Consider the following 14,293-nt stretch of genomic DNA (forward strand, 5'->3'; position numbering starts at 1 on the left):
GTTGTTTTTTTCATCATTTGTAATAATGGAATGGAAGTGTAAGCTGTAAAGATTCTCAAATATAAAGTCTTTGCTACAGTGTATACATGGTACATAATTTCTTGTTCCTTTTAAAGTTACTTTTTTTCTGTTTCTAACTGATTTCATACCAAGTTTGTAAAGAATTTTTTACAATCTTTCCTGAGGCTTAGAACCATTCAGGATCTTCAGTGTGGTTCTTAAGGACTGAAGAGAGAATAACTTGCTAGTCATATCTTTTCAAATATATGGAGTTGTCTATAGGGTATGATAGCAACTAAATATTGTATAAGATTCCTAATTGCTAACAGAGATGGACCTTTTGGAAACAAGAAGAGAAAGTGAAATAGATGTTACTTGTATCCTAACTTTGAATCAAACCACTTGAACAGAAGTTCAACAATTATAAAACAAAACCAATAGTTTTGTTTCCGAAAGAGGGAAAATTTAGGCATTTGCAAAAATAATTGAGGTGCATCTGTAGTTTCTTAAAGCAAGAAAATATATGGATGAAGAATTTGGGGTTTATAATTTTAGATTCTAGAAATTTTATACATTAAATTCCTGGCAGTTTGTCACTCTTGGATGTTACTGCAGAAAAAGGTTTTTTTTGATTTTTTTTTTGGGTCCAGCAGCACACGCACAAAAAATTGATGATATAATGGTAAGTATAAATTCTTTCTACTTATATTCTTTGATTTGCTCAGATGCTCAGGACCATTAAGCCGGCTCCTTTCTTTCTTCACTGCTCTTTGGTTTATTACCCAGACTCAAATTTTAGTCCCTGGTAGATTTCCCAACTTGGTCTTTTAGTACTTTACTTTTCATATTGTTGTTCCTTCCTCACCCCCAATAGATAGTTTTTTTTAAAAATAAAAATAAAACTTCAATGGTTATTGCAATAACCATTGTAAATATAAATGTAGTGCTTACTTTAAAAATGAGATTATACCCAGGACCCAGTTTTTTCCCCATTTTTTTTTGCCTTCTCTTTCACTTTATATTATAGATTTCAGTGAATATGGGTGTGGGTATGTGTGTGTGTATCTTCTCCTCACACAAATATATAAAATATTTGTGTAGCTTGTATAAAAAGCTGACACTGCAATTACTATGTAGCCGTTTTTCATTATTATTAGTCTATTCCTGGGTTCTTTTGATACTATCCAAGTTAAAAAAATATGATAGAACAAATTCCAATTTGAAATCTAAAAAGTCCATCTTTAGGCTGGGCTTCTAAGCATGGTTCCTGAGCATAAACCCTCTTAAGATCGCACCACCATGCTATTTTAGAAACTGTATTCTACATGTTTTCTGAGATTGAAGTGAACTAACTAGAACAATGTTTTGGTTGGCTATTATTTGTATTTTGAAACCATTTATAACCAACATTTTCAAGAAGAGCTTGTATCTCAAAATTTTCCTCGATTTCAAAGCATTTTGATCCTCTCTTACTGTATATAATCAGAGTAAGACGACAAAGACTGTTTTATCTATTTGACTTTGTACAAATGTATAACTTATCTGAATAATCATTGTACATCTCCATCAATGTTGTTCTTTGTATATAAATTAAAGAGTTTAGCCAGGTGCTGTTTTGTAGTATTTGTCATCCTTAGAAATGACCAAAGGCAAGATAGACATGTGTATATATGCACATAAATGCATATATTGTGTATATTTTATTTAAAAATTTACTCCCTATGTCTAGTAGACGCTAGAGGTGGGGGAATCATAATTTTATTTGGCTCACTTAAGAACTGAGGGTATACAATGGCAGTGATTAATGTTTCAGAAATTCAAGAAAACATTTTGAGTCAAATTATTATTTAAAAAAGAAATGTGTTTGGACCAGAGAGACAGTACAGTGGGTAGGGCGTTTGCCTTGCATATGACTGACCTGGATTTGACTTTGGCCTCCCATTTGGTCCTCCAAAGCACTACCAGGAGTAATTCTTGAAGTCAGAGCCAGGAGTAATAGCATTGGCTGTAGCCCCAAAATAAACACAAGTTTTCAATTTTACTTTTTTTTCCTAAGTTTTCCATAGTGAAAATAAAACAAGAAACTCCCCCACACCGGAAAATTTAACTTGTAGCTTTTTCCTGGGAGACCCATAGTTTTAATGAAATTCATACTAGAGAACAACATGCTAACAATTTTCTACATGCATTTCATTAGCAGCATTTATTATCAAACATTTTAATGAAAGTATTTAATTTATAAGCATGTAGTATGGAGAGTATATAAGGTACATAATTACGCTCTAGTACATAGTCATTCTAAAGTTGAAATGGAAAAACAGAATGTCTTCTCTCTCGTATTTTCCTTACTGCCTTATTACTAAAATGTTTGTGCTTCTTTGTTCGTTTATGTTGAAGCTTTGTTTTAACAATACCTGAAATCCTTACTTAAATGTAAATGCTTGTTTATCTTAAAAATAGGCCTCTTGATTACAGACCTAAGTCACCTGCCATGGAAGTCGAATCAGATTCAAATTTCAAAGTTAAAATTCTCTTCTTTTTTGATGGTTTTACATGTGTACAGAAGAAACTGTGATAGAATTATCTGTACACATTACTATTTGAAAACTGATTGCCTCAGAATTAGTTGTTCACTTGTACAATACCAGTTTGTAACCTGATTGATTCCATAGATCATAACCAAGATTGCTTTATGCTTATGTACTAACTTTTTAAGAGATACAAAGTAAGTGGTCTTACGGTAATGAGTTGGAATTGAAGGAAATAGGCATGATATAGGAATAAACTTCACTCACAGAAAATTACTTTGAAAATCACAATACACTGATTTAACCTTTATGACAAGTCTACACAAGCTGTTCTACGAAGTAGCATTTGCTGATTTTACCTAATTTTTCTTCAACAGAATTTATCTTTCACAATTTTGATCTGTTATGTGTAAACTTTTCTCACATTTTAGGATTTTTGTCATTACATGGTTTCAGGTTACAATGCAACAAAACATTAGCAAATATTGAGACTAGTGAACTTTGAAAACTGAGCTAAAATTCACACTTCAAGAATAAAGTTATTGAAGACATTTTAGAAGAATGCACACCTTCAAGTATATTAAACAAAAGTACAGGGTATACTAATAACTACAGAGACTGTTCACACTTTAGATAAGCGTCTTGCACTTAAAACCATCAGGGAAATGTGTAGGAGCATCTAATTGTTGTTTAAGATCCACCATGAGGCTGAAAAGAGAAAAAAACATTTTTTTAAAAATCTGTGACGATAGCTTGTTAGGCAGACAAATATGTGCAAGGCCCCAAACCATTCTTAAAAGATTTCTCTCACCTTTAGCCTGCCCAGTTATCTTCCTCGTCTATTTCTATTTGAAATAGTATTGACCTCTTCCTGTGCAGATTAACCTTTTGGCATGTCATGCTAGTCTAACCTCCTTTGTTAAATTATATGTACATATAAATTATACATGTTCATATATATGTGTAGCACTGTCCTCCCGTTGCTCATCAATTTGCTCGAGCGGGCACCAGTAACGTCTCCATTGTGAGACTTATTACTGTGTTTGGCATATTGAATACGCCAGGGTAGCTTGCCAGGCTCTGCCGTGTGGGCGGGATGCTCTCTGTAGCTTGCTGGGCTCTCTAAGAGGGACGGAGGAATCGAACCCGGGTCGGCCACGTGCAAGGCAAATGTCCTACTCGCTGTGCTATTGCTCCAGCCCACAAGTATGTGTAAGTTTGGTAAAAAGATTATAAATATCACTTTAAATTTTTGTTTCGTTTTGTTTTTTTCGGGGTCACACCCAGCGATGCTCAGGGGTTACTCCTGGCTCTGCACTCAGGAATTGCTCCTGGTGGTGCTCGGGGGACCCTACAGAATGCCGGGGATTGAACTTGGGTTAGCTGTGTGCAAGGCAAGTGCCCTACCCGCTTTCACTGTCGCTCTGGCCCCTCACTTTTAAGTGTTTTATTTTTGCAGCCACACTTGCTGGTGCTTGGGGGATCAGGAGTTGTTTCAAGTGCAGCTCGAGGGATCGCGTGGTGCTGGGGATCAAACCCAGGCCTCCTGCATGCATAGCGTGCACTCATCCCATGGAGCTGTCAGCCCGAGATGATAAATATCTTGAAAATAAAATCAGGTTATGCTTTCGATCTACTTAGAACTGGCAGAAATTTGGAAATACCTGTAAAATGTATAGATCTCTGAGTCGGTGGCTATAAGCAAATGGATTTGTTCAAAATAATATTGTTTGGCATGTTTATATTGTAAAATTAGAAAAACTTTTCCAGTGAATACAAGTGTCCCAAATATATAACTGTGATAAATATGATTGGTCTTTGAGAAATGGACGATAGGAAAGGTTTAAGATTTGTGTTTTTAGTACATAATTATTTATGGATGGTGGAAATTTTAATTCTGCTGCTACCTTTCTTTCTCTTAAATATTTTGATGAGACTAGCTGATATTTTTTCATTTACTTTTTATCGGATTGAAGATAATTAGTTCTTATTAATTTGCTAAGTTTGCATCTAAGTCAATATTGATATCACTGAACACTTTGCACATAATAATGAGGATATATGACTTTATTGTTCTACCAGTGATGAATTATGTGGCCAGATTGCTGTAAACATATGTGTTTGCTATGCTTTCTTGAAACATTTTTTAATATAAAACTTTGAGTGCAAATAGAACTGGGTCACTTCATTCTTTGAGTCTGAATTCACTATATGTCTTTTAAAATAATGTTTCAACAAAAGTTTATCCATGAAAACAGAAACCAGTTTTTCACTTAACACAAAGTGATTTTTAAATTTAGTGCCTTTTAAATGCTGCCCTGTTCTTCATTTTTATATATTTTATCAGTGAGATTGGATTTTGAGTAAAATTAAAACTTTTGAACTTAATTTTTTAAATTATTATTTCATGTTATAAGCAGACTAAAACCAAAATATGAATCTTAGACCGGAAAAGTAGGGAGAGAACATTTTTGTAAATCAGGGATATAAATTCTAAGTTTTACTGAATTCTAAGTATTTTAAGTAATACTTCAATAAAGTTTGCCGCTGTGCTGCTGTATCCTCACTAACCATAGGCTCTGCTAACATCTAGATATGGTTAATTCCTGGAACTCTGGTTAGTTCCTGCTGCAGATGCTGCCTGGCCCTCACCTTCACTAGATTATTACTCTGCCCAAGTCCTCTCCATACCCCTGACTTTTCTCCTCCAACTTCACTTAATACTGATTAGAACATTCACTGACTGTCTTGGGACTCTTTAATGTCTCTGTATTATTTTAAGAAAATAGTTTAGTGCAGTGGGTAAAGCTCTTGCCTTCCACGTGGACCTGGGTTCAATCCTCAGTGCCCCGTTTGGTCCCCCCAAGACTGCCAGGAGTGATCCCTGAGCACAGAGCCAGGAGTAAGCCTGAGCAGATTTGGGGGTGGCCCCTAACTAAAGAAAGAAACGTTCAAATTCCTCATTATGACAGACATTTCTTCCCTCCCTTCTGCTTGCATAAGCCTCTGCCTTCAGCACCCCTGATAGCATCAGTTAGCCAAGCACATGTAACAGGTCTTTTGCTTGTCATGTCTACAGTTTGCCTCTATGAAAGTGTTCACAATTGTCCAAATCCCATATTTCAAACTACAGCTCAAAAATAATCTTAAATCTGGTTTAAAATATCAGTTCTTTTAACTTCTTTGTTTGTTTTGGGGCCATGCCCACCTGTGCATAGGGCTTACTCCTGACTGTGCTCAAGGATCACTTCTGGTGGGGCTCAGGGGGTCCTAAGTGATGCTAGGAATTGAACCTGGGTTAGCAGCATGCAAGTGCCTTACACACTGTACTAGCTCTCCAGCCCCAAGAATTACTTCTTTTAACCCAACTGTACATTTTGATCCATAATAACTATTATGTTATGCTCTGACCTTGACTTTCTTCTTCAAAGTCTTTCCAACTGGACAGAACATTTTCTGGGTAGGAACTGCCTTTTACATTGTTTTATTTCTTCTGATATAGTGCTCAGAATTTAAGTTCAATCAGTGCTTGCAAATAAGCTGAGCACTCTAATTTCTGGCATATATGAATATGCAGTAACTCATTATAATTAATCAGTTGAATGAGTAGAATTTTGGTTTTCAGTTAGTTTTAATAAGCATTTGCTAGGCCAGATTTCTAAAATAATTTAATTTGTTTTTTCTTTCCATTGTTCCAATTACAAGTAATACTTAAAGTTATTATAAATATTTCTAGCATTATTATTATGTCCAATCTGTATAGGTCACTTTAAGTATCATAGGTAAAGGTAAAGGTAAAGGCCCTCCCGTTGATCGTCGATTTGCTCGAGCGGGCCCAGTAACGTCTCCATTGGAGACTTTGTTGTTACTGTGTCTGGCATATCGAATACTCTCGGTAGCTTGCCGGGCTCTCCGAGAGGGGCGGAGGAATCGAACTCGGGTCGGCCATGTTGGCCGCTTGTAAGGCGAACGCCCTACTGCTGTGCTATCGCTCCAGCCCAGATCACTAAATTAAAATGGTAAGGTAGTTAAACTTTTTAAAATTGACCAGCAAATAATTAATGATTTAATATAGCCAGTGATACAAATGGAGCCAACTAAGAAATAAATGCACTAGAATACATACACAGATCTCTACTCAATTTTTAATATTTAAAGAGATAATGGAACACCACTGATAAAGTTTATGCATGGGGCAGGGGGAAACATTATCCTTTAAAAGCACAAAATAAGGGGTAGGAGTGGGGGGTGATGGGAGGGAACCTGGGGACACTGGTGCTGGGAATCGTACACTGGTGGAGGGATGGGTGTTGGAATACTGTATGGCTGAAATTCAACCCTGAATGTCTTTGTAATGCTCTAGAAAAATAAAAAAGAAAAGCAAAGCACAAAACATTACAAAAGCACAGAAGCATTGTGAACCCAGGATAATTACCAGGAACCAGCATAGTAGATATGAGTTCTGGAGTTTCCAAGAAATCCACGTTACTTCTTTGGAATGTCTTGCTATAATTTGTCTGAAGGTGGCTGTACAAATAATTACAGGTTAAAGTAGAACATTTTAAATTTCTTCCCAGGTAGAGTGTGGTAGAGAATAAATCAGTAAAGACAAGGCTTTGGATGACTAAAATGTCTGAACAAAGATTCATTTTATAGTTACTTAGCCTTAAAAAAGCACTTTGGAGTAATTTTTGGGAGTAACAATTGTCACCAGAATTTTAAAAACATATTTCTTAAAATGCTACCTGCAGATCGTTTGAAAAAGATAGACTTTAATTGTAGCAAAACGTTTTTATAGAAGGAAAACTCTTGGCAAGATGTTTACAAAATAGTGCAGCTAAGAAACTGTGAAGCTTGTATCTTTTAGAAATAAAAGAAATCTTAAAAATACAGGCTCTGGGCACAGTAAGTTAAATAAATTGTCTTTAAAACATTATTTTGTGCCCGAAATTCTATTGCTTTTATTATGTATTATAGCACAGACTGCCTTAAAAGAGCTTCAGAAATGAAACGAGCTGAAATATGTATCTATTAAGTATCCAGGCATTCTTGCATCTCTATTGCTAAAAAGAAGTTGATTAGAGAACTAATTATGCCAATTAAAATAAGCTTCAACTCATATTATCAAGATTTATTTAATAAACAATAATAACAAAATTTATTTTTTTAAGGAAAACAATTCCTGGACACTTAATGGAAGTTCTAAAACTGCCACCTCCTTGACAAAGTCATAACTTACCTATTCCATACACTGCTATTCTCCCAGAACTCATAAATCATGTAGCGCGATTCATTCGAAAGCTTCTGTGTGGAAATACTGAGAAGGCAAAACAAGCAAGGAGTCGTCAGGGAGTGAAGCTACGTATTGTTTTTCTAATCATCTCTGTATGCGGCATTGAAACTTGCCCATTATACAAAATACTTACATGCCCTGCATCAAAACTGAAGATGTGTCAAGAACTGTTTAATAAGTTTGCTTGACAGAACAAATTGTTAATTTTCTGCTTAATTTTCATTAAGAAGGTTGTCGCATTATATTAATAGACATCATTAATGTAACTTCTGTAAAATTTCACGCTTCTTCGTTCAGAAAGATGAACTGTTCTGTTCTGTCAGGTTCAGAAAATACAAGTGGATATTCTCAAATGGAGCTATTTGAACCTGTCCTATCACCTTCCTTAGCGAAAGTCTTGCAAAATTCTTGGTCTGTCCCCCGTTTCCAGCTCTTGTTTGTAGTCTGACTGTAGGTCATTTAAGTCACCTGGACCACAGTGCTGCTATCCAGCTGACCCGCTGTTTGCCACTTCCCAGCGTCTTAGTCTTATTACATGCATGTAATAAGACTCACACACACACCCCAAACACACACACAACAAAAACACACGCATACACCAGAAACACACAAACACACCAGAAACACAAACAAGCACGTGCCTACATAGCCACTCCATGAAAACACACACACACACACACACACACACACACACACAGACAGGCACGCACTTGCCTACACAGCCACTCCATGTCTGAATGTTCTCTTTGTCTAGACTAATTTTTTTTTTTTTGGCTTTTTGGGTCACACTCGGTGATGCACATGGGTTACTCCTGGCTCTGCACTCAGGAATTATCCCTGGCGATGCTCAGGAAACCATATGGGATGCTGGGAATCGAACCCGGGTAGGCCGCGTGTAAGGCAAACGCCCTACCCACTGTGCTATCGCTCCAGCCCCTAGACTATAATTTTTAGAGTCCACGGTTCTAACCATAATTGTAAGGGTTTTTTTTTGTTTGTTTGGTTTGTTTTTTTATTGTTTTTTGGCCACACCCAGCAGTACTCAGGGCTTACTCCTGGCTCTGCACTCAGGACTCACTCTAGGTGTGCTTCAGGGACCCTATGGGATGCCAGGCCTTGATCCTGTGTTGACAGCATGCAAGGCAGGCAAAATTGTCACCAGAATTTGTACAATCTTTCAGACCCTGGTGCTTTTTTTTTTAAATATTTTTAAAATTGAATTACTGAGATTTAAAGGCTTTTTTTCCCCGCCCCAAATGATTTTTCTATTTTACAGAAGACACATGTGTTCCTTCCAGCTCTCTGACTAGCTCAAGAGCTCTTACAGACCTGTACCAAGTTTTGGGAGAAGAAGGAAAGGGAAATTCCTGACCAGTTGAGATGCAGACTGAATTTAACTCTAGGGCAGTATGGATCCTTGGACGGAGTCCACAGAATACCCTAGAGAAGCTGATTGTGGAAATGCCCCGCTAGCAATGTGAGATCTCCTCTGCAGCGTAATCACACAGCAATAAAAATAAAATGAAAATCTCGGAGAGAATTTAGGGAAAGAATGAAGAGCCAAATCCAGGTAAAACGAAGGGACAGAACCTCAGTTTAGAATAGGAGGGAAATACAGAGATGTCCCTAAAATTTCATTCCACAGGTCCATCTTACTAAATCTTGTGTTTCATGAAAGTTTTAGATTAGAAATCAAAATAACCTGCTAGCAAAGCAACAGAGTTGATTAAATAGAGAATAAAGAACATGCCCGACTAATAGTTAAGCTAAATGTTTAGAATTAGGTTTTACTGATTTGTGGCCAGTAGGTGGTGGTAAGTACACACAGAAATTTTAATACCTTTTCCTTTAGCAGTGCTTTTAAATAGTGTTTTTCAAGAGTTGCTTTTCTTTTTTGACTTATTAAGGTAGAATGTGTAAATATTACTTTAGCATTAGCCTACGGTAAAGGCTTATAAAAGAATCAAATAGAATGTGAACTCCATTTTTTGATCCTAGTAGGAGGATTAGAGATGGGTTTTGGGGGAAAATTGATTGAAATCTCTGAAATAAACTGTAAATTAATGTGTGTGTTCCATCATAGTCTCAAAGGGCTTCCAAACACAACAATGAAATTGAGAAGCTTTTGTTGTTTGAGCCACACCTGGCGTCTGCTGGGGACTTAATCCTGGCTCTGCAGGCTTGTAGGGACCATATGAGGTGTCAGTATTGAAGCAGGTCGGATGTGTACAAGGCAAGTGCCTCACCTGCTGTACTTTTGCTCTGGCCGCAGCGTAACAGAGAAGTTTAAAACTGACTTACTTTCAGGGATGCATTTGTTTTTCTACATTTTTGAGCTATACACGGAGTGTTTAGCGCTTACTCCTGGCTCTGTGCTCAGGGGTCACTGGTCTGAGATATCATGACAATACCACTTATTTCTGCTTTGAATTTGTTTCCTAAACTCCCCTGGAGTCAGGAATGACTGTGACCTAAGCGGGATCAAGGAGATGCTGAGGAAATGGGTCAGGAAGCAAGAGTTTCTGGGAAGTCTTTGCGTCTTTACACAAGAGGGTGGTATTATTTCTTCCCCGTTTTCTTCCTGTCTATAAACCATCTGGCCAAGAACCAGTTGGCATAGCTGAAGAAAGCAGGGAATAAAAAACACTTGTAGAGAGAGTTTAGGAAAAACACTGAAGAGCCAAATCAAAATAAAAAGAGGAAGGGACAAAACCTTAATTTAGAATGGGTGATAAATACAAAGACACCTCTAAAAATTCCACAAGTCCAAAGGAAAAATAAATGAAGATGCCAACCAAAATTGTTCCACAGACTAGATGCTTCTGGGCAAGGGTGAAACACACACACACACACACACACACACACTCCAAACACACACATACCAAACACACATACACACACCAAAAACACACACATACACCAGAAACACACAAACACACCAGAAACACACAAACACACCAAAAACACAAACAAGCACGTGCCTATACAGCCACTCCATGCACGCACGCACACACACACACACACACACACACACACACACACATACACACACCCACACACACAAGGCAAAAGCACTTGAAGAGATTCCTATCACTCAGGCAATAATGGCTGAAACATGGAAGAATTTACAGAGAAAATCAGTTGTTACCAAGGACTTTGGGATTTTAGTTATTTGAAAATTTAGGAGAATGAGACACCCTAGTGAACTGTTGGCTTTAGTACATCCTGTGGCTCTTAGGCCCTGGTTAAAACAAAGCTGAACTCCCCACACCTGCAGGCAGGCAGAAGGGGCTTCATCCCAGACCCCAAATATTGTCAACTGCTGGGGAACATCAGTGGTTTCTGGTGGAAAACGATGATGCAGGAACAATTGGGGTTAGAGGTCATTCCTTAAGGCTTCTCTCAGAATGGTCCCTCCCTTCTCTCTGTTTTCTCTTACCTCCCAGAGTCCAGCTGCCAGACAATGCACAGAAAGAGGAGTGCACCTCCCTCCCCCAATTCTCCACACTGAGTTTTGACCACATTTTATTGATATAAATGCTGATAAGTGCTGTGTAGTTCAGTATGCCCCACAGGACTATTAAAGTCACGGTCTCAGGGTTGATTTCTTATTAGTCTCTATGTTCCTTGGGCCTTTGACATGGCGTTCAGAACACACATAATTTCTAGAAATTGAAGACGGTGTTTTCAGAAATTCCATTCTACATAATAGCTATAAGACTTTAGGACAAGATCGACTTGTTCTATGCTCTATCTTTCTTGTAGTCTCCTATTTTCCCAAATGAATCCTGGGGTCTCTAAAAGCAGAAAGTCTTATTTCTTTGGAGTTAATTGTAATTCCAACACATAGGACACTGCGTTGGATACCTGTCAATGTCAAACATAGGATAATGAGCCTTCATTACTACCAAATAAGTGAAAAGAGCATTAAACTCTACAGAGAGGGGGGTTCATATTATATATGTGTCACATAATCATCATCTTGGGTTTTCCAACAACAACTGATTTTAAAAACGGATTTTAAAAGTATCCATAGTCCCCAGATCTCCATGTCACCTGGTTAAATACAGAGAGAACATAATCTCTCTAGCTCACTGGTCTGGATTCTAGCAAGTAAGCTTTATCTGTCATCTGAAAAGGAGAAACCTTACATATCCTGGTTTATTGAACCAGAGAAAGTCTAATGAACAAATTCAAGAATGACAAAACAATGGTAAAAAAAAACTGAGCATGAGTTTTTGGAGTCAGATAAATTTGGGCAAGTTGTTTAATGCATTGAGTCCATTTTAAGTGACATGTAGTATTATACCTCAGATTATTTGCAGTAAAGATCCAAAAAGACAGTTGTTACAAAATGATCAGTTAAGTAAATTCTTAAGTTCTATTTTAATTGACAACAGCATTTTCTGTATAATCATTGGGAAGCAGAACCAAGCACGACAGGGAAAATAAAAACGACCATGCTGAGAACTCGGAGCTCTTAGCCCAGCATGAGGCAGTCACTGTGACTGCACTGGGGTATAAATCCTGGTTTATGAGGGCCACTGGATCAACCGTTCACTGATAGGAAATTGGATTTGAGGAACTGAGACACCCACAGAGGCATAATGTGTATTTTCCACATATTCTATCATGGTGATTTTCTGAAAAAAAAAAAAAATCTCCCTTTGAATATTCCAGTAACACTGGAAAAGTTAGCCATCCAAAGTGAGTAAAGAATCCTTAAGAAACAAGTCTTACAAAACAAAAGGAGAGGGTGAGGTCTTTAATTGTTCTCACATGAAAAAGACACACTCCTTTAGTCTGCTTCCCTCTGGAGCCAAGGGAATAGTTTTTCACGGTTATTAAGAGAACAGTGCAGCGAGCATCACAAATCTACTCTCTTACTCTCCTGTGGCCTATTACCCCTTACCCTGAGGCTGATTCAGTATCTTCAGATCATTTTCCTAGCATACACTAGAGCGGTACTTCAAAATCTTTAAAAATGTGAAAATATAAAATATATGAGGAACTGAGAGAGTCACATTTAGACAGCCACATTGGCATGTGTATGCCACGTATTCTATCATGGCGGTGATTTTTCTGATGCAGATTCCGTTTGAATACTCCAGTTAACACTGGAAAAGTTAGCATTGGAAGTGAGTGAAGAATCCTTAAGAAAGGATTCCTCAAAGTTGCGAAATACCAAGCCAGATCTCGCGTTCTCACTAGCCAAAACTGAGCTCTGCTTTCTGCCGTTTCCCCTGTGGATATCACTTTACCACCAGTAAGCGTTCATGAAGGTATATTTGTATACTGCACTAAATATATATTTTAAAATCTATTTAAAAATAAAATATATTTCACTTGGAAAATACAACATCTTTGCTTTTTCCAGATGCTCAGTTTTACTTTAAAAAATAAGCAGGATTTTTTTGTTTGTCTGTTTCTGTTTTTGGACCACACCTGGTGGTGCTCAGGTCTTACTCATGGTTCTGCACTAAGGGGTCACTCCTGGAGGGCCCGGGTGACCATATGGGGTACCGGGTATTGAACCCTGGTCACTGGATACGAGGCAAGTGTCCTACCTTCGTACTAGCTCTCTGGACCTATAAGAAGGATTTTGAAAACTACATAAGCTCTCACCACAACAAAGTCACTCATAAGTCCTTAAAGTAAAAAGATTGAAATGTGGTTTTGATTTGTGTCCTCCTAAGCCTGCTATCAAGCAGGATAAAAAAACAAGGAAAACAGCATTTCCCGTGTTCCTTTATAAAGGAGATGCTCAGTTGTTGAACATAAACAGCACCGAGTCAGTTCTGTCAATAAATCACACACTAAAAGTCATAAAATTATAAAAATGCTTCATCTGCAGCCATAGGAGCAGAGTAGAAATTTCTCAAAACACTGAAGCACACCCCTATAAAGGAGGTTATGTGCAAGCACGCATGGCTAAAACACTTCCCCCAACGTAAGATTTAAAGAACACAGAGGAAGTGTAAAGAAACTCAGGAGGGGCAAACTTGGCTGGGGCAGTTGTGCAGAGCAGGTGAGTTTGGGGTGAGGCAGAGCCTAGGGTAGCGGAAATCTGCAGCCAGACCCACTTCCTGGGGAGGAGAGTCCCAGGGTAGTTGCAGAGCCTGTCGATGAGCAGGGAAGGTTCTGGGCATTTGGACCCTGCACCTCACTCTGATGAGAGAGGGTTAATGCAACAAGCAGGGAAGGTGCTGGGCAGCTGGAACTGCACTTCACTGATGAGAGAGGGAAATGCAACAATCAGGGAAAGCACTGGCAGCTGGAACTGCACCTCACTCTGAAGAGATAGGGAAATGGTGCTAGGCTGGGATCTTGGGATCAGTTGGTAGAAATTCAGGATAAATGAATTTAATAAGATACTCAGAAAATTATGAAAGTTTTAAAGGGATTCTATGATCAGTTTTGCAGTAATTGTTTCTGGGAAGTAATTGTGCCAGTATTTGGCCATTCGGGGTGC

General features: G+C 38.0%; 1 protein-coding gene across 1 annotated transcript in view; it reads right to left on the minus strand.

Annotated features, from left to right (window-relative positions):
* Positions 1-3,167: 3,167 nt before the first annotated feature.
* NECAB1 (N-terminal EF-hand calcium binding protein 1) overlaps positions 3,168-14,293 on the minus strand; it is a 202,104-nt gene continuing 190,978 nt past the window's right edge. The window contains exons 11-13 of the mRNA XM_056137282.1: positions 7,768-7,845; positions 6,964-7,055; positions 3,168-3,236 (exon numbers count right to left, since the gene is read on the minus strand). Coding sequence (XP_055993257.1) covers positions 3,208-3,236; positions 6,964-7,055; positions 7,768-7,845 — 199 coding nt within the window. The 3' untranslated portion in view covers positions 3,168-3,207. The remainder of the gene's footprint in view (positions 3,237-6,963; positions 7,056-7,767; positions 7,846-14,293) is intronic.

This window comes from Sorex fumeus, unplaced genomic scaffold (assembly GCF_029834395.1).
Source record: "Sorex fumeus unplaced genomic scaffold, SorFum_2.1 ptg000002l, whole genome shotgun sequence".
Taxonomy (NCBI): domain Eukaryota; kingdom Metazoa; phylum Chordata; class Mammalia; order Eulipotyphla; family Soricidae; genus Sorex; species Sorex fumeus.